General features: G+C 45.4%; 1 protein-coding gene across 1 annotated transcript in view; it reads right to left on the bottom strand.

Moving 5' to 3' along the window:
- The window catches only part of MPPE1 (metallophosphoesterase 1), a 71038-nt gene extending 58331 nt beyond the window's left edge, over positions 1-12707 (bottom strand). The window contains exons 1-2 of the mRNA XM_030212281.1: positions 12299-12707; positions 6791-6899 (exon numbers count right to left, since the gene is read on the bottom strand). Coding sequence (XP_030068141.1) covers positions 6791-6899; positions 12299-12576 — 387 coding nt within the window. The 5' untranslated portion in view covers positions 12577-12707. The remainder of the gene's footprint in view (positions 1-6790; positions 6900-12298) is intronic.
- Positions 12708-12937: the final 230 nt, after the last annotated feature.

Consider the following 12937-nt stretch of genomic DNA (forward strand, 5'->3'; position numbering starts at 1 on the left):
GAAAAAAAGGACCTGTCATGGACAACAGGTAGAAGTTAAATGCCTGTCTCATGTGCAACCCAAGAGCTGGAAAGGAGTCAACTACTGTAGTCTAGAGGTGACTGAAGACCCAGATTGGCTGTCTGCCATGGTGTCTCAGCCAGGGGAAGAGACAGAACCCCTTGAAGATCACCCAGTAGAGGTTCAGGACCCATCTCGGGATCTAGATAGTAAACTGGAGCACAACTGCTGGATTAAAAAACTGGATGAACAGAGCCGGTGCTAGGTTTCTGGCGCCCTTCTGCAGCCTATTAGTCGGCGCCCCCTACCCATCCAGGGATGGGATCACTATGGCCCCGCCCCTACAGTAGTCACACCCACAGTAGCCACAACCCTTTTACCAGCCATGGCACATATAAACAGGCATCATTGAAAATATTACACCAGTATAGGAGAAGAAAAATAACTTGTGGGCTTTTTTTCATTATAAATAACTTCTGTAAGCTGTTACAGTTCCAGTATACCCAAAGTGACACAAACCAAATTAGCATACTGACCAGGAATTAGGAGAACAGTCTTGCCAAATCTGAAACAATATGTTATCAAAATCTCATGAACCTAACAAACAGTTCCTATTCAGACACTAGGCCTTGCAGTCACACATGCAAAACAGATACAGCCCCCTCTTCAAATTCTTCAAAAAGTAACCTGAAATCCTAAGAAGTTAGACTCTGCATGCAGCACAATACCAGAAAAAAACAGAAAGAAGCACGTTGCTATACATCGCAAAATAAGACAGCAGATGTAAATTCTCAAATTGGTCATATTCCAAAAACTAAAATGAAAATAAAATGATTTTTTTTCTACCTTTGTTGTCTGGTGACTTTACTTTTCTGATCATTTTGGTCCCAGTATCTGATTCTGATGCTCTCTATTTGTTCTCTTAACTCCGTTTTCAGGGCTTCCTTTCCATTTATTTCTCTTTTTCATTTCTTGCCCTACATCCATAGGTAAAAGCTGGGTCCTCCACAGACTTGACTGGAGGAGGTATAGAGTGGGTCCAGCTTCTACCTATTTTCTCCATCCATGTGCAGTTTTTCTCCTCTCTTCCTTTTCCTTCATCTCCATCAGTATGCATCTCCTTCCTCTCTCTTCCCTCTCCTCCATGTCCAGCATTTTTCCTCTCCCCCCCCCCCATCCAAGTCCAGCATTTCTACTCTCTCCTCTCCATTCACGTTCATCTTACTTCCTCTCTTCCCTCTCTTCTCTCCATGTGCATCTCCTTCCTGTCTTCCCTCCCCTCAATCCATGTCCAGAATTTCTCCTGCCCTCCCCTCCATCCATTCATGTCCAGCAGCTCTCCTCTCTCCCCTCCCCCTGCCTTTCCCTCCATCCATGTCCAGCAACTCTCCTCTCCCTTGCCCTCCCCTCCATCCATGTCCAGCAACTCTCCTCTCTCCCCTTTTCTCCCCTCCATCCATCTATCCATCCATGTCCAGCAACTCTCCTCTTTCCCCTGCCCCCCTCCATCTATGCCCAGCAAATTCTCCTCTCTCCCCTGCCCTCCCCCCCATGTCCAGCGATTTCTCCTCTCTCCCTGAGCCCTGCCATCCCCTCCATGTCCAGTGATTTCTCCTCTCTCCCCTGCCCTCCCCTCCCATCCATGTCCAGCGATTCTCTCTGCCCTCCCCTCTCAGCCCATCCATATCCAGCGATTTCTCCTCTCTCCCCTATCTTCCCCTCTAGTCCATGTTCAGCGATTCTCCTCTGCCCTCCCCTCCCATCCATGTCCAGCGATTCTCCTTTGCCCCATCCTCCCCTCTCATCCATGTCCAGTGATTCACCCCAGCCCCCACCTACCCCCCTTTTCAGCCCCTGAGTTCCGGTTCCAACCCCAGCCCCACCTGCCCACCCTCTTCTCCGGCAACATCCCCCTTTTCATTCCTGCCGCCCTATGGGGTTTAAATCTTTTATTTGGCCTCAACTTGCGGCGGAAGTGAAAACAGCAGGCTTGCCTCGAGCCTTCCCTTTCAATGTCCCGCCCTCGCAGAAACAGGAAGTTACATCAGAGGAAGGCTAGAGGCGAGCCTGTTGCTTTCACCGCCACCACCGCAAGTTGAGGTAAAATAAAAGATTTAAACCCCCCCAGGGTGGCAGGAACGAAAGGAGAGCTGTCGGGGAGCTGAGGGCGGGCAGATGGGATACGAGAGCTGCCTGCAGCTGGGCTGGAACTGTGAGCCGCCCAGGCGGCAGTAAGCATGGCTTGTGGGGGTGCCCTCCAGAGGTCGGCGCCCCTCTGCCATATTCACCACACTTACCGGGTTCCGCCAGCCCTGTGGATGAAGAGTTGCAGCAAGCCACTGTGTAGGCTGGTCAATTACAGGAGGAAAAGAAGACCCTCCAACAACAACTGGTAGAGGTTAAGGGCCAGTTGCAAAGTCAAGGTGAAGGAATCGGAGAACAAGAGTCATGTTGCAGTGCATGGAAGTGGAGAAAACAGAGCTCAGGAGACCCCTTGAACAGCAGGTGGAAGAGATTTCCATTTATTCATTTTTATATCCCGCATTTTCCAACATGTTTGGTTCAATGTGGCTTACATCGTAACAAATGAACAGTAACAATGTGTGTCGCTTACAGTTAACAATAAACAATAGTAACCAATAACGTGTGTATCTTACATTGTAACAGTATGCTTGGTATGCAACAGTAACCAGCAGTATAACAGTGAAATAACTGTGAAACAGCAATAAAAAGTTGTATGTAAGATATACATTGAAAAAGATGAACAAATTGTGAAGTGTTATTCTGAACAACATAAGTTAACCTTTAGTACGTATGAGCCTAGTGTTATTGTTCAGTGATGTTGGAAGTGACCTGACATAGCGATCAGGTGTGGATGCAGTTGCTTGAAGTCTAGTGATAGGTATTGGGAGGACTAGGTTATGATTGTCAACATAATTATCCTACATCAGTGATGAATGTTTTGAACAGATATGATTTTAGCAGTTTATGAAAAGTTTAGATAGTCAGTGATACTTCTGATGTTTGACGGTTGGGTGTTCCATTCCTTGGTTGATAGGAGAAACATGTGGCATATATAGATTTGTAGCATAGTCCTTTGTGGTGTGGGTGGTGGAGAGTCAGAAAGTTACGAGTGCCCGCTAAGGTGTTCCTCAGGGGGAGATCAATTAATGTGATAAGGTACTCTGAGGATAAGTCTTGGAGAATAGTGAAAACAACAGCTGAAATCTTGAAGCTGATCCTGGCTTTTAAGGGGAGCCAGTGGAGTGTTTGTAACAGGGGAGAGGCCTTGTGGTAGCATGGGGACCTGAAAATTAGACGCGCCACCGTATTTTGTATAATTGATATTTATTTATTTTTTTGGCACAACTTTGCATCCTGCATATAACCTGCTGCAGTAGTCTAGCTGGGATAATATCAGAAATTGGACAAGACGATGGAAGGTTGAGATCAAGAAGAAGTTACTGAATCTTCTTAATTTTTCAGAGCTCCTAATATCCTCTTTAGTGACTGTTACTATTTGGTCATCAAATGTTAGATTTTGGTCAAGTATAACTCCTAGTACTTTGATGCTTTGCTCCAAGGGGAATCTGGTTTGGCTGACTGCAAAATGGCTGCAGGATATCAGATGGAAGGGGCTTGTCATTACTTTGGTCTTCTCTCTATTCAGTTTTAATTTGAATGCTGAGGCCCATGATAAGGCAATTGGGTACCAAGTCCCTGGGAAGGAACACTGCAGAGAGGAATACAAGAAAGGCTGGAGAAGCTACAGGCCTTGAAAATCTCTTTAAGCTACAGAGAGGAGCAGTTGGAAAAAGAGAGAGAGTGGTCACACAGCCATAATGCATGGCTGAGAGTTCAAATAAAGGCTAAGACCCAGGAAATCCTGTCCCTAAAATATAACCGAGAACAGGAGGTCAAAGAGTTGAGGAGCTATCTAAAGCAGAAGACAGACGAGGCAACCTAGCTGCAAGAGCAAGTAACCTGTATGAAGTCCTCTACTTAGATGTTGCAAAGGTAGGCAGAGGGGCTGCTTGCTGAAGTGGAGAAGGCAAAGAAGCTCACCCAGGTTGCAGAAGCGCAAAGGGAGAAGGCCTTGGCTGAAGTTAGCCAGTCATTTAAGCAGTGCCGGTAGCTGGAACTTCAAATGGAAGAGCTGCACTGCAAGGAAGCCTGGCTCAAAAGAGAGTACCACATGCTGGCGGACGAGAAAGCCAGTTGTGCAACAGAAAAGAAATAAGTAACATGCAGGTTGCAGGAACTACAAAGACAGTTAAAGAGTGTCCCAGCTGACCAGTTCAAAGAAATGCAGAGAGGGCTGACTGAGGAGGTAACTTTCTTGGCTAAGTTACTGGAACCTACTACTATACATACTCCTGTTACACTTTTTCACCAACTTTATTATAAATTATAATTTTTCCATAAAATATATATTCAATCCTCTTTGCAGACTCTGGAACTCACTCATACCAGCCTTTCACTTTATCATTCAACCCTACTACATACCCTTTAAAGGCATATCATATATAACACACTATTAACTCACTACTACATACACAGGAATACGTTCACCATGATCATAAGTTCATGTCTTTATGTCCTTATACCGTTCTCCTGTTCCATACGTCTGTTCAAACAGTTTTTTTCTCCCCCAGTAGTGAGTGATGTAAAACGATGTAAAACGCCAATAGAGTCCAATAAACGGAACTCCTTCAACTACTATCACTCCATAGTCCATACGATATCCGCACAAATTTGGGTTTCAATGACCCAGCGCAGCTAGGCAAGGACTTCCTGATGACTGCATATATTGTTCAGCCTTTAAAGTCCTTCTAATTCCTCTTGCGGCAGCGGGAGGGATGGTCGTCGGGTTATCGGCAGGGGGGGGATGGCAATGGCAGGGGGGTCAAAGTTGGTGGGGGGGGGTTCGGCAATGGCAGGGGGGTCAAAGTTGGTGGGGGGGGTCGGCGGCGCCAGGGGGGGGCTAAAATGTGCCCCCTCACCTTGGGCTCTGGACCCCCCTCCCGCCGAAGTCTGGCTACACCCCTGGTTCAGTGTCCCTGGGTTCTGAAGAACAGTCACCAAGAATGCACAAGTATTAAGTGAGTTATTACAGGCATATGAGGAAGCCACAATGAAGTAGCTAATTTATGGTGAACTTCTCAGAGAGTGGGAAACCTATGAGTTTCATGTTGAAGTTTCACCCAGAACCATTACAAGAGGTGGAGAGTTTGAATTCCCAGCTCAAAAAGGAGTTTCAAGCAAAGGCTATGTTGCTGAAGTATAAGCAAACACTGGAGGAACAGCTGAGACATGCCAGGAGAAAGAGAAAGGAAAGGCAACTGAAAGAAGTAAAGATTGCTAGCCCAGAGTTTGTGCAACTTCAAGAGCGCTGCGAGTTGAAATCCCAAAAGCGGATGATGATGCTGGAACTGAAAGTATCAGGTCAGAGCTACTGAGAAGGATGGTCAGTCTGACACCCCAGAGGTGGGAGCAACAGTTAAGACTGCTGACTTCTGGAGTGAGGTACTTCATGGACATGACGGAAGCTGTGGAGAGAAGGACAGGTATCACTGTGGGACATGATTGTTCCCCTGAGCCGAGTGCCTGAGTACGTGGCTCCAGAGTGGGAGATGGATGGCCGAGTCCTGCTGATGCAATGCTACTGGTAAGATGGGGCCCAATGGCTGCTGTACTTACTGTGCTCTGTACACATGGTAGTGATAGGAACAGTGCCTGTAAGGGATAGGTGTCTGGGTTTGGCTTGAGGGCAGGTTGGAGGTCCCCAGGTATCAGTGGGAGCCCCAGATACCCTAGTGAGTGCTACCCTCCAACCCCTAGAAAGGTTGCCTTGGGGTATGGCAAGTGCTCAACTTGGTATGGTTGAGCTTAAGGGGAGGGAATGTGTGGTATAGAAGCAGATGTCCCTGGGAACACTCCCTCACTGAAAGTGAAGGTTAAACACCTTACAGCAGGTAGCGCTGAGGATGCAGTTTAGCTGCCTGAAAGCAGGTGGCACTAAACTGCCAAAAAGCAGGTCCTGAGTCAGAAGGGCGGGGCTCAGAGGGAAAGAAGGTTAAATGCCCTGAGAGAGTGTAGAATCAGGAATGCCCTGAGGCAAGAGGCTCCATGAGAGAGATTCCGAGTTCACAGATCTCCTGGAGGGAGGCTCCAAGTGAAGGAATTCTCCATAACCTGTTGGCTGGGCTGCAGTATCTGTGCGGGAGTCCCAGGGAAGCAAGGAGTGGCCCTAGCTCAGAGGTTTACATGAGAAGGAAAAGAAGACTGCAGAGGTAAAGGAGCGCCTTCATTTTCTGTGAATGTTATTGGGGTTGCTGACCAGGGTTGGAAAGAGTCTATGACAGGGGAACAGACTGTATTGCTTTAATTACTTCTGATAAAGTTTCGTTTTTGTACTGCAAACTGCTTGTGTCTGTAGATTCCTATAGCCAACCACCAGTCACACTTACATCAGGGTATAAGTTAAAAAAAATAAAAAATAAAATTGTTGCTATCTGGATCAAGCCAAAGTGGTTTGTAAGGATATTCAGCAGCATTATCCAAACAATGCCATTGAATGACCACAAATACTGGCAGCAGTTGGATGGATATTCCGTTTTGAATACCGATCTACATTATTTCTTTTGAAAGGATATGCAAAACTTTTTTTAATCTATCTACATATTGATACTACATATTGTATTCTCTTGTTACTAGCCTGCGATGAGCGGGAAAGCGCGGGGTACAAATGTAATAAATAAATAAATACATGCAATGTTGAATGTTGTACCTCAGGAAAGCTCCACTTTCCCTCATCAAACACGTCCCCTAGAATGAAGACAATGTCTGGCTGCAGCAGCCATACTGCACTCTGAAAGGATCGCTCCATTTGCCATTCCCTACAGAAACAAGAATAAAAAAGCAGCTCTACAATTAACATTAAACAGCCCAAGAAAGTATGCAGAGGCATAGTTTGGTACGCTTTCCTATACAGTAAGAAAGGGGTAACAGCATTTTTATATAGCACTCCAAGGGGGACGGTCTGGGCGTTAGAAGTTAAGTGCTTAGATGCAGCACACTGAACAGAAACGAAGCCAGGTTCTGATGTCAGGGGGAGCAGAACTTTTGTAAAACAGGTGCTGGTGCAAGGCTGAAGGACCGATCTGCACAGGCACCATTTCATTCAAAATCTGTTTCGGGGAGTGGCTGATCCCCTTGCAGCCCACCTACCTACACCTCTGGCACTGAGCACTAATTCTGTAACAGCATCTTGGTGCCATTCCATTATAGAATGCTAGCCTAAACTGGCATTAATGTGCCCACATTAAGGCGTACCCACTTACGTCATGTCAATAGCAGCTGTAAATGGGAGTGTCAAAATGTGGCAGTTACACGCATAACTTATGTTATTCTGTAAGCTGCCCACTTAACTATTAGACACACGCAGATTGCTTGCCCATTCTCCTCCCAGTAAATGCCCCCTTACATGTACGCACTTAGGGGTCCTTTTACTAAGCCGTGGTAAAATGTGGCCAGCACTAGTGTGTGTGCACATGAAATTAGCGCGCTGGGCCATTTTTTACCACAGTTCAGAAAAAGGGCTTTTTTTAAAATGGGGCAGTAAATGGCCGTGCACTAAAAATGAAAAGTGGTGCACAGCTATTTACTGCCTCAGTCCTTACTTCCATCTAGCAGTAAGGGCTCGCATGTTACTCGTGCGATAATCGGGCAGCACGCACCAATGTGGCTGTACTGCAGATTATTGCCAAGAACCCCCCCCCCTCCCGCAGAAGAAAATAGAAATATATTTTTTACCATGGGAAACAGCGCGTGCCAACTTTGAAGTTACCGCCAGGCACCCACGCTACCCCGATTGTGCACAAGCTACCCATGCGTTAGCCCTACCACTGCTTAGGAAAAGGGCCCCTAAATAGGTTGCATGCCTACACATAGAATAGTACAGAGCACTCTGCTGCCATTTACAGGCTTAAATCTACACTTACCCAATTGAATGACAGTATTCTCTAAATGCAAGAATGCAAATGGCAGTTCTAGAATGAGGGGGTGAGAACATAGTGTGCCTTAGTCATATGAAAAAGTATTCATCCCCCTCCTGATTTCCCCTATTAATGCATATATAGTAACTGGTTTCTGATCTTTAAACAAAACGGAATATTAGACAAAGGGAACCTGAGGAAACACATACGTTTTAAATTTACTACTTTATTTCAGGAACAAAGGAGTCCTTTTACTAAGCTGCAAAGGAGCCTGTGTTAGCATCAGCGTGTGTTTTTGACGTACGCTGAGGCCCCCTTTTACCACAGCAGGTAAAGGCTGTCTTTTTTTTCACAAAAAGAAATGACCGCGTGGCCATTTCAAGGGGGGAGCACTTACCGCCACCCACTGTAGCACCAGAAATGGCACACGCTGGAGGTGGGAACTACTGCCGGGCTCCTGCAGTAGTCTGGCGGTAGTTCCAGACTGGCGCACAGCAAGCCTGTTGCAGTTAATATAAAATAGGATTAAAGTTTCAACCTTGGAAAAAAAGAATTGAAAAACAGGAGGCTCAATTAATGGTTATGAAAAATTGATTTAAATATCTGGAAACTAAGATAAGGTGGAGAATCTTGATATTATAGTTAAGGACAACTTAAGAGGTCCTTTTACTAAGGCACACTAACGATTAGCATGCATTAAATGATAAGACACCCATAGGAATATGATGGACATATTATTTCGAGCACAATAATCATCAGCGCACCTTAGTAAAAGGATCCCTAAATTCGGCATGTAAATATGATGATTTAAAGAATACTGTGTGACATAGGAACTTGCAACTGATAAATTTTCCATGGGTACCAGGAATTTCTGCTCAAGAAATGCTTAAAACAATATATGACAGAAGTTCTTCATGTTTCAATATTGTCTATGCCACTAATATCGATTTTTTTTTTATTTACCACTTTTTAAGAAGCTGGTGTAGGCAGTAAGGATGCTTTATTATGGATTTCTGAGGATAGTTTAGACCTTACTGCCTTTCTGGTGTCTTCTACAGATGAAACTGCAAATACCCTCAACACTGTTAGTTATTTTGAAATTGGACCTGGATAGAGCCTGGCTAAATGTGAGGATGTCTCCTGCTGTGACCTAGGATTCTTAAAGAAATCAACAATTTCAATTCTTGTGTTAGCTATAGAGAGGGGGCCTGGCTAGATTAATATCCATTGTCTGTGACAAGATGAGGGTCTTTGTCTTATTTGGGTTTAGTTTAATATGTCACCTTCTAAGTAGGTTACAATAGTATTGAGTTTGTTATTAAGAGCTCTCTTGCATTTGGGAGGGATCCAGACCAGTCAAAATTTGTCATCTGTGTATATGAATTAAATTAGACCCAGTGTCTGTATTGATACAGCCAGAATGAGGACAAAGATGTTAAATAGGATGAGTGCCAATATTGAGCCTTGTGGGACCCCACAGGTAAGAGAGTTAGGTGGAGAATTAGTCATGCTACAATACAGAGTTAGATCTGTAACAGAACCAAGAATATACTTTATTCATGATTCTATTTCTAGAAATTTGTTGAGTAATAGGATTGTGTGTCATCCTTACTTCTACTACTTCTACTTAACATTTCTAAAGCGCTACTAGGGTTACGCAGCGCTGTACAGTTTAACAAAGGACAGTCCCTGCTCAAAGGAGCTTACAATCTAATGGAAAAAATGTGCAGGCAATCAAATTGGGGCAGTCTAGATTTCCTGAATAGAGGTATAATGGTTAGGTGCCGAAGGCGACATTGAAGAGGTGGGCTTTGAGCAAGGATTTGAAGATGGGCAGGGAGGGGGCTTGGCGTATGGGCTCAGGAAGTTTATTCCACGCATAGGGAGAGGCGAGGCAGAAAGGGCGGAGCCTGGAATTGGCAGTGGTGAATCGTCTATTAGTCTCTACTTTTGCCTTCTGTGATTCGTCATCGTAGAGAACTTTTCCTGTTCTATATTTTGGATGGTGGTGGTGAAGGGTACAGAGAGGAGGGATTTGTCCTGTGAGCGGTGGTTTCAGGTAGGAGCGTAAGGGGAGATAAGGGTAGAGAGGTAATGAGGGACTGCAGATTGAGTGCATTTGTAGGTTAGTAGGAGAAGCTTGAACTATATGCAGTACCTGATTGGAAGACAGTGAAGTGACTTGAGGAGAGGGGTGATACGAGCATATCGGTCCAGTGGAAGATAAGATGTGCAGAAGAGTTCTGAACGGATTGAAGGGGGGATAGATGGCTAAGTGGGAGGCCAGTGAGGAGTAGGTTGCAGTAGTCAAGGTGAGAGGTAATGAGAGAGTGGACGAGAGTTCGGGTGGTGTGCTCAGAGAGGAAAGGGCGAATTTTGCTGATGTTATAGAGAAAGAAGCAACTTCATTTTAGTTTGTTAACATCAGATGGGGTTTAGTAACATTTTGTAGGATCTGATGTGTGTTTATAACAGACTTGTGTCTGAGCATGTTTGAACGAGACACTGCCTTTCCAGCTACAATATTTTTTTAATGCTGTTTTAGTGATTTCCAATTCTATTTCATTAAATATATGTACATATGGGATGCTGTCAAATTTTTTAAAAATCCTTTATCCTCCACATTTTAAGGCACTGCCTATCCAACTGGAACAGCTTTAGATTTGTTTTTACAGATAAACCACACATAGGCAGTCATAAGTGTTTGCTATTGTTTTATGTAGAAATATCTTTATGGTCATCATAAGCAAAAATAAAGGTGAGTAGAGCAGCACTGAAATCTACAATACAGCATTGTAAATAACAAAGCAAGGGCTGGGGCATTGACAAAATATTTTAAATAAAACCCTTCCCCCAACCAGGGGCAGCCTGACCATTAGGCCACCTGAGGCAGGGGCCTCAGGTGGCACTCTTTCAGGAGCAGCATTCTCCCCCTCCCTTCCTTCCTTCCTGCATCCCATTCCCCGAGTTTACCTTCTTTCTTCATGTTCCAAAAGCCGCCTATGGCAGGTGCAATTCCCATATGCTGCCGGCAACCACTTCTCTTTACTGAGGCCACCTCTCTGATGTAACACCCTGTTTCCTCAGTGGAGGCCACAGTAGAGAAAAGGCCAGTGGCAGGGCAGCGTATGGGAATCGATGCTGCTGCCAATTATGGAATGTGAGGAAAGATGGTAAACTCAGGGAATGGGGAAGGAAAGGGGAAGATGCCAAAACTTGGTCTGGGGGGGGGGGGGCAGCATCTTGCCTTGGGCCACCCCTACCTCCAACTCCCCTTAGATACCTCTGAATCCCCTCCTAACAGAAAGAATGCAAAATAATACAAACCTTACAAGTTTGCTATTGTTTGGGACATATCAATATGATGGCAAGCTCCGCCTAGTGGCTTCTGCCCAGATAATGGCTAAAGCATGCTCTCTATCACCTGTCTTTAAACCTCCTTGGCTCTAGCCACTGATGCTAGCAATAAACTGAGCACACATGAAAGTGGCTGCATTCAGAGGCTAGAGCACCTACCGGCTTCCTGCTGCTTAGGCAAATGGCAAATCTCTTCAGTTGGCGGAACTGGAGCATCCCCACCAGCTAAGGTATGCTGCCACAGTGGTGGCAGCTGCTGGGTGTGCAAGAGAAAATGCTTGGCCCAGCCCTCTCCAAAATTAAGTTCTGGGTACGTCCCTGCTGTACAGGGAATCTGGATGAAAAATGCAAAAATGAAAAATTGTCTAAACACTCATCTCTGAGTATTTCATTTTTCAGCTTGGTATCTCAGTACCCTGAACTAACCTACATCAAAACACCTGAAGCAGGCATTATGCACCTCAATTTTAATTTATTTCTAAACAGCTGTTCCCAACAGACAGTTGAGGTTCTGCATTGTAGACTGCTGTTCCGACTTCTAGAATTGGTTATGAAATACACCTAGGTATCGGAGCAGCCACGGCCACCTAGTGATGAGAGCTGGAGGCTGAGTACAGGGGACATCAGGGTTTAAATGTCACTGATATTGCTTTGGTAAACCCCTTAACCCTCCACTGCCTAGATTATATGCTAATTCGTACAGGGAAATTAATGGAGAAGGGACTGTGTCAGAGTTTAAGAAAGCGTAGGCCAGGCATGTGAGATCCATTATGAAAGAGAGTTGATGGTTACTGAGGATGGGCAGACTGTGTGTGCCTTTTGGCCCTTACCTGCCATCTTGTTTCTATGTATCCCTGAATTAACTTGCTTTGAGCTCGGATTGTAATCCGAATCTAGGAACAATACTGGAAGCCAAATTCACACTCTATTCCACCCTTCCTTACCGTCTAAGTTTGTCAAACCAGTGTCCTGTAATTTCTCCCAGCAGGTGGGTGTCTGATAAGAACATGGCCTTCAAGACAGAGGCGCTCTCTTTTCGGTCTCCCTGGACCGCAAGCTTTACCACCGGCCAACTGCACTGTGCTATCACAGCGTAGTAAATCAGGAATTCGCAAAAGGCAAAGACAAAAACCACGAAACATACGATCTTCAAAAGAAAAACAGTCCTCTTTTTACAACGAGGGCTCTTTAAACGGCCACACTTGACCATCTGCACAGCCATGCGTGGGTCACTCAGGAAGTGCAGCCTGGCGACAAGCAGAAATACTAGTCACTGACAGTGTAGACCGCCCCCACACACCAAGCACCCCACTCCACCCGCTGCCGGAGACCACCTTCTATCTCCATGGTCTATCATCTTTCTCTCTTTACCCCGCCTACAACCCGCAAGCGCTCTCCAATCTCCCACTCTAGCGCAACATCCGGTTTATGACAGTTGGAGACCACGTTGGTTGGTGGAGAGCAAACGGAAGACAGTGTGAGAGGCTGCAGAAATAACAGGCGACATGACGTCACACACCTGAAGCCGGTTCTCTTCAAGGAGGTTGGATGAACAGGAGACGAAGTGAACCTAAGATAGGCTA

This window comes from Microcaecilia unicolor, chromosome 1 (assembly GCF_901765095.1).
Source record: "Microcaecilia unicolor chromosome 1, aMicUni1.1, whole genome shotgun sequence".
Classification (NCBI taxonomy): domain Eukaryota; kingdom Metazoa; phylum Chordata; class Amphibia; order Gymnophiona; family Siphonopidae; genus Microcaecilia; species Microcaecilia unicolor.